General features: G+C 29.6%; 3 protein-coding genes across 4 annotated transcripts in view; 2 read left to right on the top strand and 1 right to left on the bottom strand.

The window, feature by feature from the left end:
* LOC111623471 (multidrug resistance-associated protein 5-like) overlaps positions 1-10,859 on the top strand; it is a gene marked incomplete at its 5' end in the record, with an annotated part of 99,144 nt that extends 88,285 nt beyond the window's left edge. The window contains 4 exons of the mRNA XM_023366055.1: positions 6,375-6,453; positions 8,571-8,684; positions 10,304-10,468; positions 10,541-10,859. Of these exons, the coding sequence (XP_023221823.1) occupies positions 6,375-6,453; positions 8,571-8,684; positions 10,304-10,468; positions 10,541-10,636 (454 nt within the window). The remainder of the gene's footprint in view (positions 1-6,374; positions 6,454-8,570; positions 8,685-10,303; positions 10,469-10,540) is intronic.
* LOC111623487 (multidrug resistance-associated protein 5-like) lies at positions 2,162-4,211 on the top strand. 2 transcript variants are annotated; one of them, XM_023366081.1, is made up of 2 exons: positions 2,162-2,338; positions 2,427-4,211. In XM_023366081.1, the coding sequence occupies exon 2, from the start codon at positions 3,179-3,181 to the stop codon at positions 4,118-4,120; it is 942 nt and encodes a 313-aa protein (XP_023221849.1). In that variant the 5' UTR covers positions 2,162-2,338; positions 2,427-3,178; the 3' UTR covers positions 4,121-4,211. The 2 variants fall into 2 exon arrangements, with proteins under 2 accessions (XP_023221849.1, XP_023221851.1); XM_023366083.1 differs by having other exon boundaries at positions 2,427-2,888.
* Positions 10,860-11,440: 581 nt separating the features above from the next.
* The window catches only part of LOC111623488 (spliceosome-associated protein CWC15 homolog), a 30,422-nt gene continuing 17,965 nt past the window's right edge, over positions 11,441-23,897 (bottom strand). Inside the window, exons 3-5 of the mRNA XM_023366084.1 lie at positions 19,518-19,597; positions 18,123-18,221; positions 11,441-12,254 (exon numbers count right to left, since the gene is read on the bottom strand). Of these exons, the coding sequence (XP_023221852.1) occupies positions 12,024-12,254; positions 18,123-18,221; positions 19,518-19,597 (410 nt within the window). The 3' untranslated portion in view covers positions 11,441-12,023. The remainder of the gene's footprint in view (positions 12,255-18,122; positions 18,222-19,517; positions 19,598-23,897) is intronic.

Below are 23,897 nucleotides of genomic sequence, written 5' to 3'. Positions count from 1 at the left end.
ATTATATTATAGAATTAGGCTTATATAACTGCAAAGGTTACCTTGCATAGCCAATCTTACCTGTTTTCACTGGGTGCAAGTGAAAACAGGTAAGATTGGAACCTTAGGCCTCCCTCTACCGAGGTTAATTAGAGAATTTTTAGATGGGTCTAAACATATGTTCGATTTCTCACAAAAATGCATCTAAAATAGTACACTAGAAGCAGAATTCTTCAGGGTAATCCTTAACCCTCTCCCACTCCAGATATTAAGTTAATGATCCTGTCCTTTAATATAATCACTGGCATATTGAATTATTCCAAATCTATGGGATATGGCAGATGCTGTCAGCAGATCCTTTTTTATTTACAGATATGATGGACCACTCTATGGCCTGAAATACCTCAACCATATTAGGATGCTGTCCTTATAGTGATAACATTATTTTAGGAAACAAGTTATAGATGCAAGAATTCATGTTGGGAGAAAGATGGATATTCCTTGGTTTTCCAATTTCTCTTAGCCAAAAGTTTTTTTACAGGTGAAGCTCAAGGGCATACTCAGCAAGGGACAGTTGCCCCTCCCCTAGAAGAAAAATTAAAGTAAAATAATTGACACACAGCACAGACATATCAATTTAGTATCAGTTTGAATAATGAATATTGTGACTAGACTAGGACCATCTGTCTTGAAATCTCAACTCTCCCTCCCCACTTCCTCAAAATTAATATGAGTTGCCCCCCTTTAGTTCAGATCATGGGTATGCTGCTGGTGAAGCTAGATGACATTGAACATTATCATGAATGAGAAGTGGTGGATTATCTCTGATTAAATGTGGTCACTTGCTTTTTAGTGCCGTGTGCAGATTTTCAAGTTTGTTTGAAATAAGAGTGCTACATAAGGGTGATCTGCCAAGGTGGTGCTTCCTGGAGACTCTTTAGGGAAAATGGTGCTCTTAGATGTTAGACATGAAAGAAAACAGAAAATTCCATTGTCATTATTTATCATACTTATTTGTATGTATTATATCTTATGAGATTATTAGTACNTCTCTTGCTAAATTTAATAATTATAATTAAATTAATATTTAATAATTAATTTAGAAGGTTCCAGAAGAAAAAATCAGCTCAAAGTGGGACTCAAATCTGCAACTCCTGCCTACTGCATGGTCACATTGCCAGTTACACTACCCAGACTTTTTGTCCAATCCTTGCCTCCAGAATTTATTAATTTATAACAGTATTCAGTTACTTATGGCACTGGCTGGAGAAGACTCAGCACCTATGGCCTACAACCCTCACTATGGCACTTGGGTGGATATTGCTTCTATCTTGGCATGGTGTGTATATATATGTGAGTACTATATCATAGTGGGAGTTATAGGCCATAGGTGTTGAGTCATCTCCAGCTGGTGCTTGTAAGTAAATGAGTATGGTTATTAATTAAATGTTCCATTACTGGTTTTTTGTGAATTAAAAAAAAATTAAAGCTATTGGCTTTTTTTGGTAGCATATAACAAGGAACAGTTATTGATATAGTCTTTATTGATAGAGGAAATGCATTTTGGATCTTAATGACCCCTCTTCAGTCCTTATTATAGCTGACTATTGATTATAAATTGACATTAAAAAACATTGGGTAATTGATTGGATAGAATATGTTTAAAAGGGGTTGCTGTGGATGGGTAAAAAATTACTAGGTGAATAATATTTAAAAGAACCAACCAAAGGATGTAAAACAAATTTTTAAAGCCAAAGAAAATAAGTATTTAATATTACATAATGCAGACGTGGCCATAGAGTTCAGACCATCTTTAAGTTCACAGCTGCATTCTGCAAATGCAGCCATGAACTTAAGGATACTATATCCGAACTCTATATCTGCATAAGATCTGTGTCATATATTAAAGCCAATCATTTAGCTTTAATATATAACTATTGGGTTTGGATGTTTATATTTATGAACATAATATTTCATGACAAATAAATAATGTTGTATTTAATGATACTAATGATTAGTTATCTAAAAAGTAACTTTTTAATGTATGTAATTAATGTATTTAATGTTCTTATCTCTCTTCTACAAAAATAATACAACAAATAATAATAATAATACTAACAATTTAAGTTTTAAATTGGCAATAAATTGAAATAATTTAAATTTTTCTTGTAGGTTTATTCAGTTGGTTGATGCAAATGCTTCTCCCCTCTATCTGTTCTATAGTTCAATGCGATGGTTTGCAATAAGAATGAATTTTCTTTGCGTTTTAATTATATTAATTGTTTGTTTATTTGGACTTTTTTTAAAAGAGGAAATAGCTGCAGCATTTATTGCACTTGCTATTTCACTTACTATTCAGGTATGTAAAATAATAATTAAATTATAATTTTTTAGTTATAATAATAATTTTTTAATGGAATTATTTTATTTTTTCTTTTGTTTTCTAGATGTGTAGTTTCTATCAATATATAACAAGATTAGGTTGTGATATTGAAGCTCGTTTTACATCTGTAAAACGAATTCAATCGTACATTGAACAGTTAGAATTAGAATCTCCTGCAATAGTAGATAATTCTCGTCCACCAGTTGATTGGCCAACAAGAGGACGCATAAGTTTTCGTGATGTCACAATGAGATACAGACCAGGTCTTCCTTTGGCATTAAAAGGTGTTACATTTGATATAGATTCACAAGATAAAATTGCAATTGTTGGAAGAACAGGTGCAGGTAAGTTAAACAATAACCATTTTATACCATTGCCATAAACTTTTTCAAAATACAATAAGCCCTACTTACTTGCTTGGACTAATAGTGGTAAACCTTGCTTGAGTTTACAAAAGCCTTGAGTTATCAGGGTGTTTTCTCAGATGACATGGAAAATGAGAAGGTGGATATACAGTGTAGTCATTTATTACAATCAGCTTTGTACAGAAGTTTTACTGAGCTTTATTAGGTTATACTGCTAAATTTATTATTACAGAAAATGAGCTCAAAACATTTCATAACTGTATATAGCCTTTAGTAAATTACTGACTATAGTAATATAGTGCACTGTACTACAAAGACTTCCAGATTTTGAAAACACTTGTTAACTATAATTTCACTATAATTATAATTTTTCTGGGGGGCACTTCCGACGTTCGTCAGTGTTGGTGAGTTTTTGAGAGAGCTGTTTTTGTTGAATTATAGCACTTTGGATATGCTTGCTTTTACAAAGTGTTTGATTCTTTATCTTGGTTTCATCAAAGAATTTGATATATATTTATTATTACGTGCTTTATTGGTAATTGGAGGTATTGAATCTAATCCTGGACCGATGTCTCGTACTCCACCTTCCTCCCCTATTTCAAAGTCGTCCATATCAGTTGTTGGAAAACGTCAAAGATCTCCTAGTGAACCGACTTTGAAATCTCAGCGATTGGAAAATTTTTTTCCTCCTTTGGGTTCTTCAAATGTACCCCAAAATTTATTTTCCTTTTTAGAGGAAAAATTTGATACCATTTTGACTAAACTTGAAGATTTATCTACTAAATTCGAATGGCTGGCAAATTTGCATAAAGATTTTGAACAACGTCTTCTCAATGTAGAGAAGAAGGTGGAGGAAATTTCTAATTTAAATACCTCATTTACTGCTTCGACCTCCTATTTCTTATATCTTTTAGATTCATCGATAAATGAATGTCAGAGAAATAATATTGTTATTGCTGGTTTAGAGGGAAACTCGTCTGAAATCTTGTCCTTGGCTTCTGATATTTTGTCATCTATTAAAAGACCTAGTGGTGACTCAATTTTGATAAAAGATCTTAAAATAATCTCAAAAAATAAATTGGTGGTGGCTAAACTTGATATTGTCTCCGATAAAAAACTCATTTACCGGAATGTTCATAATATTCAGAAGAGGGAAGGATGCTCTAGGGTAAAGTTTTTCGATGATTTATATTGGAGATCAAGACTTAGGAGGAAAAGTCTTTTTTCTTTCTATCAAGAGGCTAAGAAGACTGGAAAAGATGCGTATATGAGAGCTGATTGTCTAACAGTAAACGGAGAAAACTTTACGTTTGATTTAATAAGCAATAAGCTAATGAAAATTGAACCTTTTTTATTACCAGGGAAGACGGATCGACGAATGGACGAGAATTAAAAATTTCAACTGTTACTCCTCATTCAGAGGTTTCTTATACGCTAAAGGTATTGTCATGGAATAGTCAAGGTTCATTGTTTGATAACTTTTCTGACAAGAGTTTTGTTGATTTTGTATTATCATATCATATTGTTGGTATAACTGAATCATGGAACTGAATCATGGATAACATTTTCGGTGAAATCTTTTCTTTCATCATTGGACTCTCAATTCTATTTTACTGAAATGTTAGCTCATAAACTAGAGGGACCTGGAAGACCGTCTGGAGGCTTGTTTCTAATGGTTTCTCGGAAACTTGGTAAGTTGGAAATTTGTCATCTTTCTGATAACTTTATTGTGGCTAAACTCATATTTGATAAAACTATGTTTAAAAATCGTCCTGGGCTTTTAATTGTTCTGGTTTATATGTCTATTCATAAATATGATTCATTGATCGAGTATCTTGATAGATTGATTCTGGATTTTAAAGATAATGATGACATTCTGATCCTTGGTGATTCTAACGCTAGAATTGCTTCCGAAATAGATACATTGTATATAGGTTCTAATAGAAATTTTCATAATATTAGAAAATCTAACGATAAAATTTTTAACTGTAGAGGAAAAAAATTTTTGAACTTGGTCAAATCTTATGGAATGATTCTATTGAATGGTCGTTTTGTTACTGATTCTCCTGCTAATTTTACATATATTTCCTCTTTGGGTGCATCAGTTATCGACTTGATAGCTATTAATCCTGAACTAGTTGATAACTTAGTGGACTTTAGAGTTTTAANGTCCTGAACACAGTCCAAAGCCTTGCTGAAAATCACTCCAATACAAAGAATCTGAAATGAAAATTTTTTTTTTATATGAAGTATTTGCCATTGGAATTTAAGTGACTGATACCTCAAAATTTCAATGGCAAATACTTCATATAAAACTTTTTTGTTTTGGGGTGAAGTTCAGATCATGTCCGGGACATCACAATTTAATAATTAGGTAATACATGTTAAAAAAAAAAATTGTTTCAAAATTATAATTGACTTTTATTATGGATTAATATAGTATTTCTAGATGATCATTACAAGAAAAATATTGTTGAATGAGCAATTTTTATAAATTTATAAATATTAAAAACTAGCAGGTAAGCCCAGGCAAAAAATAAGAACAAACATTAAGATTAGGTAATTTCATACTTCTAACCCTTCTATTGTATTATATTATAGAATTAGGCTTATATAACTGCAAAGGTTACCTTGCATAGCCAATCTTACCTGTTTTCACTGGGTGCAAGTGAAAACAGGTAAGATTGGAACCTTAGGCCTCCCTCTACCGAGGTTAATTAGAGAATTTTTAGATGGGTCTAAACATATGTTCGATTTCTCACAAAAATGCATCTAAAATAGTACACTAGAAGCAGAATTCTTCAGGGTAATCCTTAACCCTCTCCCACTCCAGATATTAAGTTAATGATCCTGTCCTTTAATATAATCACTGGCATATTGAATTATTCCAAATCTATGGGATATGGCAGATGCTGTCAGCAGATCCTTTTTTATTTACAGATATGATGGACCACTCTATGGCCTGAAATACCTCAACCATATTAGGATGCTGTCCTTATAGTGATAACATTATTTTAGGAAACAAGTTATAGATGCAAGAATTCATGTTGGGAGAAAGATGGATATTCCTTGGTTTTCCAATTTCTCTTAGCCAAAAGTTTTTTTACAGGTGAAGCTCAAGGGCATACTCAGCAAGGGACAGTTGCCCCTCCCCTAGAAGAAAAATTAAAGTAAAATAATTGACACACAGCACAGACATATCAATTTAGTATCAGTTTGAATAATGAATATTGTGACTAGACTAGGACCATCTGTCTTGAAATCTCAACTCTCCCTCCCCACTTCCTCAAAATTAATATGAGTTGCCCCCCTTTAGTTCAGATCATGGGTATGCTGCTGGTGAAGCTAGATGACATTGAACATTATCATGAATGAGAAGTGGTGGATTATCTCTGATTAAATGTGGTCACTTGCTTTTTAGTGCCGTGTGCAGATTTTCAAGTTTGTTTGAAATAAGAGTGCTACATAAGGGTGATCTGCCAAGGTGGTGCTTCCTGGAGACTCTTTAGGGAAAATGGTGCTCTTAGATGTTAGACATGAAAGAAAACAGAAAATTCCATTGTCATTATTTATCATACTTATTTGTATGTATTATATCTTATGAGATTATTAGTACTATATTATTAATTATTGTTATATTATTTTAGATATAACCTTGATCCAATTAATCAGCATATGGATATGGAGTTATGGGATGTCCTTGAACAAACACACATCAAAGATAAAGTAAGTAATTACAATTTTATACATATATTTTAAAAAATTATGTATAATTAAAAATAAATATTTAATTGCCTAAAAATTTATGTTTTTTTTTTATTTAAAAGTTAATTTTTTTAATCTCAATTAAGTACACATTTTTAATAAGCTAATTAACAGAACAGTGGTTCCTATCTTTTCAAAGTCATGGTACATTTTATAAAAGTTTTGGTGGAACAGTTAAAGGAAAAATGTGATAACACAGCTTTAATTTTATATATAAATCTTAAAACTTACTAACGGAAAATATATTAACTACTACAAATATTTTAATTTACAAGCTATAGCTTAACAAAACTCAATATAAGGTAAAAAAAAAAAATGTTAAAAGATGAACAATACATTATAAGATCTATAATAAAATACATTCCTAACATAAATAGTACCCAATAATAATAATAATTCTATGAAAATTATTTCCAAAATAATCTTAATTTTGATGAAATTAATGCGATATTTGTACTTGCTGTTTTTTATTAAGTCTTAATGTAAGAGGAAAAGAGTGATTTGCATCAAGATTTTCGGTACATAAAACAGGAAAACTGTTTTCTGGCATTGTTTAAACATTTGAACAATAAATAAACAACATAATATAACTAATAAATTGTAATTACTTTTAAGAAAATCACTTGACTCATCAGGCAAAAGTTGGAACATAAAACCAAGTATTCTGAAATATTGCAATTTAAAATTTTAGTAGATTTTTACTTATTTATAATCTTAATAAATACACTTGCTTATTTGAATGAATAGGAGGGAAAAACAAATGCAGATGAAAAGTAATTATCAACTCATATGAAAGTAAACTTCCTCATATATTTTTATAAATATGAACATAAGTAAGACCATCTTACATAGGGGGAAAAAATATATTGTGTTGTATTTAAAACATTTAAGTTTTAATTTTATGTAAGTAAGGTCATAGGGAAGCCAATAAAATGAATTCAGAATTATTAAAATTGTCATATCATTTGCCTATCTTAAATTTAAATGTTTACATACCATAACAGAAGCAGTTACATTTGTGGCCGCCAGCGCCAGAGATCCTGAACACTGTCTGGCAACACTTGCCAAGATCACGAGAACTGTCTGGCAACACTTGCCAACAAGAGTGGCTGGCAACGTGAAAAAAGAAAAGGCACGAAAGTTCGTTGGATTTTGTCCGGGTGTTGCCCGAGGATGTCTGTGACAGTTCTAACCTTTTCTAATAAAGTTCTTTTTTGTTACTGTTCGTGTTTGCCTGCTTAATGTTAGATCTAAACATCAGTAGGTTTGAATGACAAACATTCATAAACATTTAGCGATTTATTATTTTATGGTTGTTTGCCTTATAGTTTCTAATCGTTTTAATATTTGTTTCCAGATTAAACTAATTTATTTACCATATTTACTCACATATAAGATGATCTTGCATATAGATGAGGTGTGACTTTAAAGATCAAAATAAAGAAAATTAGATTAAATGAAATAAAATTAGAATTTTATTAGTAAATCACAAGTAAAATAGCAAATGAACATAAAATGCACACATTGTCCCGCAAAAATTACTGGCATTTTAAACTTTAAGGAAAAATCTTGTAAAATCGACAACATAATTAATTTGTTCATGTAAAGCTTGAACAATCTGGAACCTTTTTTTTTGCCAATTCTTAACAGTCAAATCCATTCTCCGTCAATTGCACTTATGAGTTTCTCTGAATTCTGATTTCTGAATAATCATCTGTTTTCACATGGGAATGGATTAAAACTTATATCATTCTTCTATGTGATTTTAGAATTTCAATCTGGAATTCAATTCAAAATCTTTGCTTTTCCTATTGCTATTCATCTTTACTCCTGACAATATACAAGAACAATTCAAACGACCCAGATAATACACTTATGTTTTTAAATACAAGAGGGTGAGCAGCCAGTAAAAAATGCGAATACATGGTTCACAAAAATTGCAAAGAATCTTTTACTCACATGTATAGGATGTCCTAGGAATTTGAATCTGTGATAAATGAATAAAAACCTTATCTTATATGCGAGTAAATATGGTATTTTTTTTTTTGTTAATAAAATATCTTAAAACTTTTTTGTAGGTTATGACCATGGATGGAGGATTAGATGCTTGCTTAATGGAAGGAGGAAGAAACTTTTCTGTGGGAGAAAGACAACTCTTGTGTATGGCCAGAGCTTTGTTACAACATAATAAAGTAAGTTGCTCAATTATATTTATTCTGTTTTAATTTGAATTTGATTTATTATGTTTAAAAAAATATCTGACAAACTTATGTTACGATTGACTGAGTCACTCTTAAACTGTCATAATGTGTACTTAATTATCATATTTTCTTGCTAATTGGTTTTATTTCTAACCAATTGATGGAATAAGTTTAAGCTATAAAATTCATTAGAAAAAGTTATTAATTTAGTTAGTTTTTAGGCTGATATACAACGTAGTCACTTTATTAGATACATTCTATTGGGTGGATCAATCCTTTTGTCTGCACAGAAGTCTGAATTTGGCAAGATGTCAGAAATGTTTTACAAGAATCTTGATCCATGCTAATGGGATGGCATCATACAGTTGCTACAAAATGGATATTGGTACACATGTTATGTTCTATCTAATCCTATAGATGCTCAGCTTAATTAGGGTGATATAAATCTGGGTAGACGATGGGAGCAAGCAGAATTCTGCATCATATTTGCAAACCATTCCAAGATAATATGTTTATTTTGACATGGCATGTCATGTTGTTCTACCAGAAGCACACTAGTGTTGGGAGAGAAATGCAGTCATTTAACCACTCTGCAGTGATCGATGGATATACCCGTCAAGGGCGATCATGTGGCACTGGATAACAATGTCTATATCCGCAAAAAAATTTTGTGGATATCACCAAAAACTACTGCAAAAAAAAATTCACATAAAAATGGAATTGTGACAATAAAGAAAGTTGTTTTCTTTACTAGACATATCTGTTTAAAAAAATTTTTTTCTGAAATGGAAGCGAGAAAAACACATGGAAAAATTCTTAAAAAATTTCCCACATTTATTCTCCACTACATCGTGATAGTGCCATATCTGATTAATCCTCTACAAAGGTTAAAGAAGATCCAACAAAAATATTACAGCATTCAAATGCTCTCCTGTTGTGAAGTAACTTGAAATTTGTCAGTGTAATAATATGGAGAATATCTTTCTATTATCATCATCATTCTTCATTGTCCACACAGTAGGAGTTCCTGAACTTAGTCAGAATTTGACAAATTGTACAGAATATCTTCAACACAAGAGCAACCAGGAGTTGTCAAACCAGGTGATTTTTTCTTCCCCTTCATTCCTTAAAAATACCCTGTATGGACATCTGTTAATGTTTATCTCAGATAAGTTAGTGACAAATTATGCATTTGGAGATATGGTTCTGCATGGCATTATTATTTGTATGATGAAGGCACTCTTGTTTCCTTGCAGACCATACCATGTTCCTCCTGTCTCTCTCTTCAACGGACTATTTATTTTTACCCACTCTGTTGTTATATAATGAATAGTAACTGAACTGCTGAATTGAAAGGTCCCGAAATTTATTTTCCAGCAAATGTATGAACTCCATTCATATAATTAATATCATCTTCCACTCAAAATATTTTTTGTTTGAAAGTAATTTTTCTAATATTAAAATATATAATTTAAAATTTAAGTTAAGATTTTTTAAAAATTTCAATTTTAACAGAGAGATTATATCTTAGATATTTACACATTGCTTTTACCCAATAAAGTTTTTATTTTGTTTTTAAATTTAAAATGTTGATGGTCTCAAATTTTTAGATAGTGTTACTGGATGAAGCTACTGCCAGTATCGATCCAGAACTGGATTCATTAATTCAGGATACAATTCATGAAGTGTTTAATGACTGTACAGTACTTACGATTGCACACAGGAAATCCACTGTAATGAGATACAATCGCATTCTGGTCCTGTCTGATGGAAAGGTGAGACAATCTATCAGTTACAAATTTTGATTAAAAACCTGACCTGTTAAAATTTTTTTTTCCTATTTCCAGGTTGTGGAATTTGATAAAACGTCCATCCTGGCTTCGAATCCAAATTCGTTTTTCTCTCAGCTCATGACTGATACGACGCTAGTAACAGAGCTTTAATTTATGGAAAGTCAAGAGGCCGGGATTCATTTTTAATACTTTCTTTGCTCATTATATATTAAAAATGATTAAAATAGCTTGTAATACTCAATAGTCAGAGAATGTCAAAACTTTTACGGACTGTGTGACATTTAATGTCATTGAGTATTCTCAAGATCAAAACTTTATTTTCGTAACAACTAAGACTGTGAAGTAGTTTTAATAAAAATAAATTTTAAAACAATTTTACAAAAAATTATATAAATATTTATAATATCTAACATATTAATTTACAGAATTTTAATTTTGCTATGGAATTTTTTGTGATCAGAACTATTTTGTATGACAAAATAGTTATCAATTCTGATCATATGACACACAATTGGAGGAAAATCAATTTGTACGACACACAATTTTTTCAATTCTAATTTGTTAAACAAATAAACAAAACTAATAATCAGAAATCTAAAACTACAGTAATGCATATTTTATAGAAATGTTACATCAAATGTAATAATAATTCACTAACTCCCACTCCATTTTTTTGAAAAGAAATTTCAAAATGATCTTATATTCAAAAACTTAATTCTTTTAACTTACAAGACAATTAAGTAAGGAAAAAGATTTGTATTATTGATTTTAATAGTACAACAGTTTCATTTCTGTCAACACTGGAATATAGGAAAAAAACCATAGTAGTACAGAAAATGACAAACTCTCTAAAATGAGCCAGAGTATATGAAAATTAAATGTGTTTCAGTATTATTCAGGTAAATGGTAACTCAAAATGTTTGGTGTCAAGCAAAAATTTTTAAATGTCATATTAGCCCATTTTATTAAACAGATTCAAATACAGAAATCCATTTCTAACGTGCTAACAATGTAATTATATCTAATATTCTGTTATAATAAACCTCGATCACTTGAAATGAAAAACTTTGAAAGGATCAACAAAATAAATAAGTACTTGTCATTTCTAAAGTCTTGGTTACTTGTGCCTTAAAAGTTAATTTGATCAAATATTTGTGAATTGGAAATACAAATGCATTTATAGTTTTGTGTAAAATATCCCAATTAAAAAAAATAATCTTTTATAATTATTATGATATTTATTCAATATAATCCAATATAATTGTCAAATAATACATACATGCATACCCTCTTAGTGTTCACAGGGTAGAGCATGTCAAAGAATATTCATACCGATGTTCTCTCAAAGTGCTAATATCAATAGAAGTTGCAGCATTGCTTTATTTTACGGTAACTGCACACCGACTGTTATTAGCTCTTGTCAATTAAAAGTCTAATAAAGAAATTTTGTAATTTTATAACAAAATTCCAAAACATAGAGAGTGAAACGATATAAAAAATTTTGATAAGTTCTCTTTTTGAACGGCAGTAGAAATTTTTACTTCACGTATTTCTCCATAAATTTTTTATGAAATTCCGAACGTAGCGTGTCGTTGATAAATGGTTTGTCTTTGCGATCTGGTTCTTCTCTGGCACAGTTCTTAAACACCACATCGTCGTCCCATCGTTTTTTTACTTTGAACTCCGAGGGTTTACTGTTTAAGAGCGGATTTCCGCTGAGAATGGTTTCTGTACGTATTCTTTCTTCTTGAAGTTTTCTTTCTGCTTCCTGTTAAAAAATTAATAGAAATTAAAAGACTTGCATAAATCTATATAATAACTTGATCAAGTGCACACATCTATCATTACAATAAAACTTCAGTGCCATTTAATTTCATTTTTGTATAACTGACATATTTAAATGGTTATAGAATACATTGTCGTTCTAATTATACTTGTAGTTATAACAAGACTGTGTTCATGCTTCATTCAGCTTTAGTTGAAAATATATAAAAAAAAGTGTTTCAATTCTCATATGTATCATTTTTGCAATACAATGTTATGATAAAACTAAAAATACATTTTCCAAAATTTGGAAAATGTACTTTTAGTTTTCCTTTATTAAAAATCCAAAAGTTCTCATATCTCCTAAAATGTGCATCCATTTCAACTGGAGAATGTTCAAGGTTTACTATATGAAACTATTCTTAGTTTCATAAATAGTTGATATCAACAGTTGTCTTTTGTTGGAAAGCAGGCAGTATATTTAGGAATAATATTTTGTATGGGAAAACAGTTTTGTATTTTTAATATTGTATCTCTGTTTGTACTAAATTTTTCTAATCATTCACAGAAAAAATTTTAAATTATGAAAATTAATCCTTCTAAAATTTTTTACAGTTGAAGTTTGCCAGCTGATTGAAAAAAATAATTTCAATTTCTAAACATTAAATAGATGAGAATCCAAGAAAATTAGTTAGAAATGGTTTAATTTGTTGATAATGGAATTTGTTAGCATTGGACTCTTTATATTTGTACAAGTCTTTTAGCCCCTCCTACAGAAAATTAATGAATAGAAATAAGTGATAATTTAACATTAAGAGAAGATAACTATGCTTAATAATTTGCATTTTTAGTGATTTTCAGAAAATGGGAAAAAATGAAAGGAACAGGCATTTAGGGCAATGTTCTATGTTTAAAATAGAATGTACAATGCAATTAAGAGGAATCTTATAAGGTTTAAGTTGTTTTTCCCATTAAAAAATGAATATCATAAATAATAGACTGAATACATATACAGGGTTCCTACTCAAATTTTTCTTTGAAATTCCCCGACTCTCAAATCAACAAAATAAAACAGCATTTAACTTTGACTTTTATGTGCATGGTAGCCTAAGAAGCAATAGTATATTTTTTTGTAATTAAGTTACATAATTTTTATAATTGCTGAATTAAAATTAAAAATAAAACATTTTATGTTATTAATCCACAACCATAAATCTACATGGCTTTGAAAAAAACCCATTATACAGAATTTGTTAATGAATAATATGTGAGANTGTAATTAAGTTACATAATTTTTATAATTGCTGAATTAAAATTAAAAATAAAACATTTTATGTTATTAATCCACAACCATAAATCTACATGGCTTTGAAAAAAACCCATTATACAGAATTTGTTAATGAATAATATGTGAGAATCTGGAGACATAGAATAAGAGTCTATTCTTAGATTGGGAAGATTAATTGTAAGTCATTAATTATTTAATGACTTACAATATTTATTTAGAGAAACAAAACATAAAATTTTACATTTACTTTTTAAATTGGTAGAAAAAGGGAAATAAAACTTCCTTTCATCTTGTCAATTTCCCGTGGCGAGATCTTATGTTGATGATACATCTGCTAGTTTGAGTCACCCCTAAAATCCTGTCACAAGTGTAACAAATTAACACCCAATTGGAGGAGATTTAGGTATAAAAAGGGTAATTATCCCATTTTCAAGGCTCTCTCCTCAAAGTTCTCTTCATGTAGTCTGCCATCATCAACTCTCCTCCCATCTCTCCACTGAGCCAACCGATCAGTGAAGTTTCTCATTCTTCATCCTGACAATAGAATTTAGCCTGCACCCAAAGACATCCGCCTGTTATCAAGAGGTATTATGCACTTCCTGTAAACTCTCTCTCTGTCAAATAGAGGTATAATTAGCTAGTTGATCACAACATTAAAAATAGATATGAAAATTTATTTCTCATTAAAGTTTTGTTAAAGTGGAGGTTAAGATAATCTGGTTTCAATTTGGATTTACTTTGATGTCGATCACTCTATCAATGGATTCACAACTCTCCGACTCAAACTTATATCTACGAGTTAGGACGTGAATTCTAACTATCCTAACTGGTGTCAGGAGCCTGACATCAAAGGGATCTTACAATCTTGGAAACAAAATAATTTAGAATTTTATAGTCATCGACTGACGAAATGAGTAGCCTAACCGTCCTGACTTCGCAACAGAGGATTAGAGTTAATCAACTCTAACCTGTGGATTCTTACAAATATATACTTTTTGTGCATGAGATAAATTTAATAAAATGTTCAGAAAATTTATTAATAAGCTGAAAAAAAAAATCAAATTGTTATGCAGACAAAATTATTATAATGAAAAAAAATAAATGATGAATACCATTTCAATTAAAATTAACATTTTTACAGATAGTAAGATCTCTCGTGGAGAATTCATTATTCCACCGTGCCAGGTGTTTCGAGAGGACTACCTGGAAAGCAAAAAAAAAAAAAATCCATTTCATCACAAGTGCTTAACCTAAACCAAAGACCATCTGGAATCAGAAAAAGTGTTGATAGGTATTTGTAAAGGAAATAAAACTGCAGACATGTAATATTTGTTCAAAGTCAGCCTGCAAAACCTGCTTGGGCAAAAAATTACAAATTACTACATGTATGAAATGTGCACAAAAATAACATCAAAATTAAAACATTATAACTACTGTAATCAATAAAAGTTCAAAGTAGAATAAAAATAACTAAAGCCATATGAAAGAAATAAGTTAAAATGATGATTATTATTCACTAGCTTCACTAAACAAATCAATTAAAGTGATGAGTATTGAGTAAAAGCATTTGAAAGCACTTCTAGATGTAAAACCTATAAATAATATGAGCAGATCAAAATGACCCCATTTAGTAATTTTAAGTAGGCACAAAACTTCAAGTTCATAACCAGTTCTTTAACATCACAATTATGGTCTTTACATATAGTAACTAAAAAAATTGATGAATATCTCTTGTGAATTCTCTAAATTTCTATTATACACACCCCACACATTAAGTCAACATTTCACTGTAATAGTTTTAGACTGTTGATAATAAGAATATTATCTTTATTTAAATTGTAAAAGAAAAACTTAAAAGCACATACTTCTTTTGAAAAACTGGTAGTAGTACAGAATACCCTAATGGCATGCATTAACCTAGAGTTTCTCAAACTTAACCTTCTGGTAGTCCTGTTTAATAAATTTTAACGTGCCATTTGCATACTTTGCTGTCAACATATTTGTGTTGACAGCAAACTACGAAGAAGAAATTTGGATAGTAGAAATCTATCCAAATTATCCCAATTATAAACATGAAAATTTATACTATTCAGCACTATGCACTGTGCAAAAATTTTCAGTGATGTCAGACAAGGAAAGCAGTTAAGAATCTCAGAATGGATAGATTGATGGGAGAAGGCAATGCAACACTTTAAAATCTGGCAAGGAGGGATGCTCTCAGGAGGACTTTCTACAGGAAACAACTGACTTTATTTAGGTGTTACATTTGTGAAGAAAAATCTGAAAACTCCATGTGGCCTGCAACCAATTTTAAAATAATAATAAGCCTAGCTTGTTATTTTAAAATTTTAAAAAATTATAATGTTTTAATGAAATAGGAAAAATTACATTAAATATTTTAAAAAGTTTATTATTAAATTCTAGATGTAACTTAAATAGTATAGAGAAGTGCTTTAGAAGCTAGACAAAATGACCATGGTTGAAAAATAATTTCAATAATACAAAAATTTTTTTTAAAGTATTTTTTGGCATTCATTATTTGAAGTTTGTCCTTAACCAAAATTTTTTAGCCTTAAAAAAAATTCATTCTGAAGTCATTATCATAAATTTTGCATTTTTGAAGGTCAAAAAGTCAATTAATTACCACTTGTGCTAAAAATAGAATTGAAGTCAATGCCATGAATTATTTTTATTAATCAAAGCATTATATCAAGTTAATAACTGTATAGGCTATCCTGATAATCATGTGCTTAAATTAAAAATATTTTAGATTAAAAGAACACTTTATGTTAACTTATCAGTTTAGTGTTGAATGGCAAATTGGATGGTAGGCCTATTTAATTATTTGTATGATTTAATTTGAATTTTTCAAACTATGTGGTGATAATTATTAATTGGTTCATAAATTATGGTTTTATGTTCATGAGAAATTTTGGATCCTGAAAATATTCTGCACTCCTGCTCATAAGTTGCATTGCATCTCATTATTTCTTGCTGCCTGCAGAGAGCTACAGTTGGAGTCAGCCAAAGAGACAAATTCCCTAACTTTTTCTGAACACTAATGAAAATCCCTAACTTTCCAGGTGGGGGTAGGAACACTGTACGTACAAAAAAGTTTTAATGTTTGAGATGATTTTATTTTTGTTATTTTATGATTATATTTACAATGAAATGATAAGTGGATGGAATGTCAAAAATACAAAATGCCATTGAAAAAATTGGTCATTTAATAATGTTTCATTTCTATTTTATTTATTATTAATTAAAATCTGTCATTGGATATTGACATAATAATCCATCACCCAGCTCTTATTCACAATAGAGAATTATATGTTTATTGAAAGATGTGCTTCCTTATATGGTAATGGTCTGATCATCCAATAGGATACAGGTATACCTCGCCTTATGTCGGTAATTGGTTCCAGAAGAGGTGACGTAAGTCAAATTTAGTTGTCTCCGAATCTACTTGTCACTAGGCTAAATCATAAATTACCATTCCTGGTTCTGTATTTTATTTATTAATGCATTTTTAATAATATATGGTTAATAAGGATCTATTTTAAGCTTACAAACAAATAAATTTTAGTTTTTACTATAGTACAGAAAAAAATAATCTAAATTTACAAATGCATGTACTATAAATACAGTACATACTTGTAAATTTATATATTTTGATATGATTTTATGTGCTTTAAACGCTTTTCTAGTGATATTACGACTTCAATATTTGTGGCGAACAGACGTAAAGTCGAATAAAATTACTTAAACTTGATTTTTATTTTTCCATATACTTTTTTGACAAATGACATATCGGGAATGACATAACTCGAAACGACGTAAGTTGAGGTATACCTGTACTGGCATTCTATTTTGTTCTTTCAATTATGAAAATGTTGCACCAAGATTCATTTTGTTGCCATCTTCTAACTTAAAAGTTATTTAATTATATTTCAAATGACAAAGAGAAAATAGCAAACAAACTTGAAATTAAAGTAATTCTGTTGTACTTAAACAAGGTGAAATATTGAACAGCTAAGCTGTGACTACTGTTTGATTGAAAAAAGTTTATCTTTTGTTATTAATATAAATGCATAGCCTGTATAACAAATAGACATTTAATTTTGAGTTTATTATAGCATTTATTATGATATGATAACAGGTTTGAAAGTTGGTTGTTCAGATACTAGTTTTCTAAGAGCTATGAAGAGAGAGAAATCATTGGAAACTTGTCATCTTTTGATGTAGAAGTTCAAGTAAAAATGCATATCATCATCAATGAACAGAAGAGAACTGGAAACAAGGCATGCATATATTAATGCCTTTATTAGTTTCAAGAAAACTCATGATGACTTACAAATATCTGCAGTTTAAAGGAATTTTCACATTATCTAAAGCAATCAAAAATATCTTTTAAAAAAAAATTTTGTCAACAAGTTCTTAATTTTGGTTAAAATCAGCAGATAATTCAAAAGCAGATGCAGTTTAACCTGCAAGTTGTGTGTGTTTAAAAGTTATCTGCATGAAATTATGGTAATATGCTTCAGATTTAGTATTAAGATATATATTCAAGTAATAAAGTTTTACTTTTTTTGCTTCTTCTTGTGCTCGTTCTTTCTTAATCCTATTTAGTTCGGCCATTAGCTCTGCAGTATCTTCTTCATCACTTTCTTCACTTTCATCTTCCTATAAAATTATTTATAAATAAATAAATAAGATTATTTTGGGAAGGGAAAAATTGAATACAAACAATTTTTTTGTAAATTATGATATTATATGAAATCTTTCAATCAATTTATAGTTAAATGTAAAAACAAAATGAGACTAATAGAAAGCAATGTTGTTCTTGAAGAGTAGAAGAAATTTTTAGAAAAGAGTATATTTATTCCTTGACTGTAGAACTACTAGAGTATACAAAAAGTTCCATTTATATTATAAAATCATTTAATCCAGCTACTGTAAAAGCCAATCAATTTTAATGTGAATGTAATCTTAAAAGGCAAGTTATGATGGATAGGAAAGAAACTTTTACAATACTTACAAGTGCTATACAAATAGATATTTTATTTCCAAATCTTTTAGACTTTAAGAGAAATATTATTTTAATTAGAAATTTTTATATAAATCTTTCAAATAAAGAAATAAAATAAAATTTTTATACAATATAGAATAAAAGAGTACATTATATTGTAATTACAATTCAGATTTATTAGTAATGAAACAAAAATGTTAAAATAATAATTTTTGTTCTAATTATTATTTCACAGTATGAAATTATAAGCCACTAATTATGACAACATATCATATGTTATATATTTGTTTCAAATTATTTAACATTTTGGATACCTATATAGTAACAACAATACATTATAAATTAAATCAACAATTATGACTAAAATTAATCCACCCAAAAAACATCAAAGAAAGTCAAAAAGATAAAGCAAGAACAAGTCACACTAACAAATGACTAGTCACTGTAAAAACAAAAGGAATTTGTAAATGTCAAAAAATTCATCAGTTGTTACTGGATATTAATTTATATAGAGGTTTCATTATCTTATCACCTTCTTTTGTAAAAGGTTAAACTGAAATTTCCACCACAGTAATATTTGTTCAAGTGAAAAATTCTTACATTAAGGCACATAGCAAATTAGTGGGTGACTGAAATGAAATTTATTATACAGTACCAGCTTTATTTACAAAAACATTTTATTGTAAATATGCAAAATGTAATTTTGTTAGCATTAGGTCAGAAGTTTATAATTAAATAAATCTTTGGTTTTTTCATTCACATGAGATTAATTATTTTATTTATGAAACTGTAAATTCTGTGAAACTAAAATGATAAGGACCAATTTCCAGCAATTTTTAAATGCAACATTTTTTGAAAAATAATTAAAATATGTGTTTGTAGTGTTTATTTTACTTCAATTTTCAAAACTTTTTTAAAATTTATAATAATAAAAAAACTTATTTACTTACTTCATCCAAAGGATCATCTGCATCTAAATTTGTTGGAGGAAGTTCAAGTCTGGGCTTTTTGTTACTACTACTTGTTGAATCTAAAATGTAAAATTTTTAAAAATAATCCTAATTATTGACAGCATAAAAAATTAATTAAATACATGTGTGTATATATCTTAATAAAAAGGGAACAACTATGAATTCTTCTGTCTATTAATATCTTGGAACTTATATTTTATCAAAACTACAGTCAATCATTTTTAAATGTGGGTAACTATACTTACTACTAAAAATGTAGTAATTTACAAACAAAAACATTCCTAAGAAACTGTTAAAAGTTACACATATACATGAAAATGATTATTATACAGTAAAAAGTAATTGTGAAGAGCTCCCACAAGTTTAAAAGTAAACAGTAAAAAAGTAGCAAGCAGTTGACCATTGGATGAAACAAAAACAGGCACATCAGACTCAAATACTAGACTACCTGAACAGCCACATACATGAAAGACATCAGCCATACACAAGGTGTTTAGCCAGCAGAAAAGAGGGTAAGGAAAAGGGAAGGAGGAGGAGGGAGAGATAGATAGTAGAGAAAGATAGGATTCCAATGAACGCTTATGTATGGCTACTGTACCCTCTACGTTTGATGTTGAAATGCAGTTTTTAGGCTGCAAGGCCATAGTCCCTGAAGGGTCTAAAAGAAAACCTGAGTGAAGCAAATGCCACTAATTGAATGCCACCACGAATAGCTAAGTGTAGAAGTTAGTGCCAAATGGCTGTTAGTAGGAAGACATCTACTTAATACTAATAAAACTGAATGCGAATGTGAATCTTAATACTATTAACAGCTAGACAGACAGTGTGAAAACAAACAAACATAACGACAAACTCAACAAGACGAATGGATAGACAAAAGACAAACAAGCAAGACCCCAATTTTTTATTTATTTATTTTTATTTTATAATTTTTTAACATTAACTTACTCACTAACTAACTAACCTACCATAACCTAGGACAAACCTAACCAGAAACAAAGTTAAGAGTACCTAATCTAACTTACAACTAGGACTAGCTTAAACTAACCAAATTTAGACTGATATGAACAGCCAGAAAGTAAAGAAAGTTAAGAATAAAATTTAATACTTGTACTTGTTCAACCTTTTTTTTTTATTGAGCATTGTCATGTCAATGGTTTGCATATGGCAGTTCTTTGCACAACAATGTGTTTCTAGTGAGTGATCTCAGACTAGTGTATATTTAAGGTAGCCTACCTCCCAATGCAGATGACCCACACTTAGAAATTTCTGGTTACATTCCTGTTTATCTCATGTCACAACAGAATGCAAAGTGAAGAATTACATATATCATGAAAAAGGATAGCTGTATCTTAGAAATTCTAATGATTAAAATGTCAGGCCTTGGAGCCGCTCACTTTTCTCACTTTTCAAGTTATTTTCTCACTTTTTTGGTCATTTCCATGTGCTTAAGTAGGAGGATGTGGGACCAATCAAAAATACTTTTAAAGCCAGATGATCCGCTGGCTGAATTATCGAACTATCAGACTAGAATTTTCTGAAAGAAAATACTTGGCTTGAGCAGGACTCAAAACCGCAACTGCCACTCAGTGTTGTTAAGTAATAGGAAACAAAAATCCCTTTCACATACAGACCTGAAAAGTCAGGAAACTCTCAAATACTGCAGAATTCATCTGTCACTCTCACTCTCTTTTGATCCGAACACGTCTTTAAATTTGGTTCAGTATAGGGAGGTTTACGATAACTGGAGCGACCAAACAAATGAAAAATTTATCGTGCTTATATATTGTAAACTATAAATGATAGCCTCATGATTTAAATTTTGTTGGATAGAAGTTTTACGTCCATATTTAAAATGGTGGGAATTAGAAGTGTGCAGCTGTGTGGGGAGGGATAGCAGTTGCGCGTGAAAATGAAAATGGCAACACAGTGTGGCATTTGGGCAGTAAAACTTTGGATGATGAAGAGACAGGACGTTGAAATTAGTGTCGATTTATACAGAATAACAGAATCTACAATATTACTTAGCAATAATAACCGCTAAAATAGAATTTGTAAAGTTATAATCTGATAACTATTCGAGTCAAAGAAACTTTTCATAATGCCGAAGAAATTGCAAAGGAAATATGAACAGTAATGTAAGAAACATATATCATTGGAAAGAAAAATTGAAAAGAAATCAGAAAAACCCAAAATGACTAATGCCGAATGATGCAGATTGTATAGACAGCATAAGAAAACTCAGCGTGTCAACTATGACGCGAATGTTTGGCGTGTGTTGCTGCCCAAACCAATAGATATTGACTTGGAATGTGATAACCAGAAAGACTATTTGTTTACATCTTATCCTTCTTCTAATAATACAAAGACTGAGTCATGCCTTAAACAATTGTGATTGTGTCCTGTACACAAAACTCCCAATTTTTTTGACCTGCACATCTAGTTAGTTCTCCCTCTGGCAGTGTGTGCAATTTCTTCTTTTTAAATTATTTTGAATTTTCCATCTTCTTGCTTTAAGAAAATTTTATTTTTATGATGCAATGCAAATGTTTTTCTTATTTAAATAAAATTTATGATTTAATTTAATTTAATTAAATCATGAAATTATTTATATGGCATAGAAATGACATAACTAATTATGTAATCAATTTTACGCAAAATTTTTCATTTTTTTGTAAGTGAATAAAGCGTTTTTAATAAAGAATTTTATATAATTGTATACAAAATGGCTTAAATAGGCTTGGCCGAATATTACATAATGGAAAGGGGAAATGCAAAGACGTTAATAAGTCAGTGAATAATGTCATAATTAGTCGGGGAATGTCGGAATCATAGAATTACCTGTATGGACTCTGCATGTATGTAAAAAAAATCCTGCTGCTTCTAAATTTAAATTAATATACAGTGAAATTCTGTTAATTCATAGCATTTGGTATGCCAACAAACCCAATAAGCCAGCAAGTTCAGCTTGTCTTTGGGAGGGGTTTGTGCACCGGGTATTCATCTGGATTTATACGTAACTAGTGTAGCCAGTTAATTAAAACTAAAACTAATAATTAAATTTTAAAATATTTAACTTAAATTTAAAATAAAATTAAAATTTTAAAACTCTGTTCTTTATAATGAAACAAAAACTGAAACCACAGCTAAAATAAAAAATAAAATCAAAATTAATTAATGTAAATTAAAATTGAAATCAAATCAATTGAAACATTATTTTGGAAGTTACAGATAAAGTACTTGTCAGTCTTGATTGATTAGGTTACATTTCATGCAGAGTTGAGCCTCTATTTATAGCACTTTTTTTGTAAAGGGTTAGTTTTGGTTTCGGCAGTGACAGAACATTTTGCTTTTAATTAATATGTAAAATATATAGAATATAGAGTAGATATAGATAAAAGTATTCAAAGCACAAAGTAAGATTCTAGTTAAGTGTGTTCTTGTTTCAAATCAACCGAGGGTAGATATAATCTGGAAAAATGAAGTGGCGTGTTAAACAATCATAAAAGATGGATTTGTATAGTTTTATGTGCAAAGATATGGAAAATTGTGTCCAGGGAATCAAAAAAAATATCAGAAAAAATTCCATTGTCCAATAAGTCGGCATATTCATTAAATTAACATCATTGTAACAATGTTGCTTCTTATTCATCAACAGGAAAAAGTTCCTTGTTATTTATGAAATCATTAATAAAATATTATTTTACTTATACTATTTGAAATCTGTTTTATTTCGGATTTATTAATTTATTTTTAAATCAATATTTACATATCTCAAAGCATTAAAAAATAAACAGTTTCTACATGCGCATAAAAGTTTTGTTTTTCTGCTATTTATCGTTTGATTTTGTTCATAATAAGAGTTGTTAATTTTATTTCAAATTAATATAATAATCACATTACAAAAATGGAAAATTTATATACAAATAAAATTTTGAAATACGTTAAACTATTGAATTGTAAATATAGTTTGTGTAGATCTAAATAATTTACATTTAATGTTAATTTTTGACAAATTATATATATTTAAATGATCAAATAGAATTGGTAAAACATGCAAAAAATAATTTTCTAAGTATTGCTTTATTTTATTGGTAATTTTTTTATTCTTCTGTTCTATTTTAACACGTGCAGAGAAGTGACCGATCACGTGGTCAACACGTGTTTACTCTCTTTCGATTGTGATCGACCAATAAAAATCTCTAGCGGAATGATACCGACAAACTGTTGGTTTATAGCAGGTTCCAAGTTAGAGTATAGATGTAATGGTTTGAATCCACTCAATATGACGCTACCAAAGTGCAAATTCCGAACTGATTGGTTGAAACAAAAGGACAAGGCAGATTGTACAGTAGGATT

The sequence above is a fragment of the Centruroides sculpturatus genome, unplaced genomic scaffold, assembly GCF_000671375.1.
Source record: "Centruroides sculpturatus isolate CEXI.00-Female unplaced genomic scaffold, Cexi_2.0 scaffold115, whole genome shotgun sequence".
Lineage (NCBI taxonomy): Eukaryota > Metazoa > Arthropoda > Arachnida > Scorpiones > Buthidae > Centruroides > Centruroides sculpturatus.
Note: the sequence above shows the minus strand (reverse complement) of the source record. Positions and strands in the feature narration are given on the sequence as shown.

What these genes read in the sequence shown, in the direction of transcription:
- LOC111623487 (XM_023366081.1), top strand. Translation starts at nt 3,179, where the DNA reads ATGCTTGCTTTTACAAAGTGTTTGATTCTTTATCTTGGTTTCATCAAA.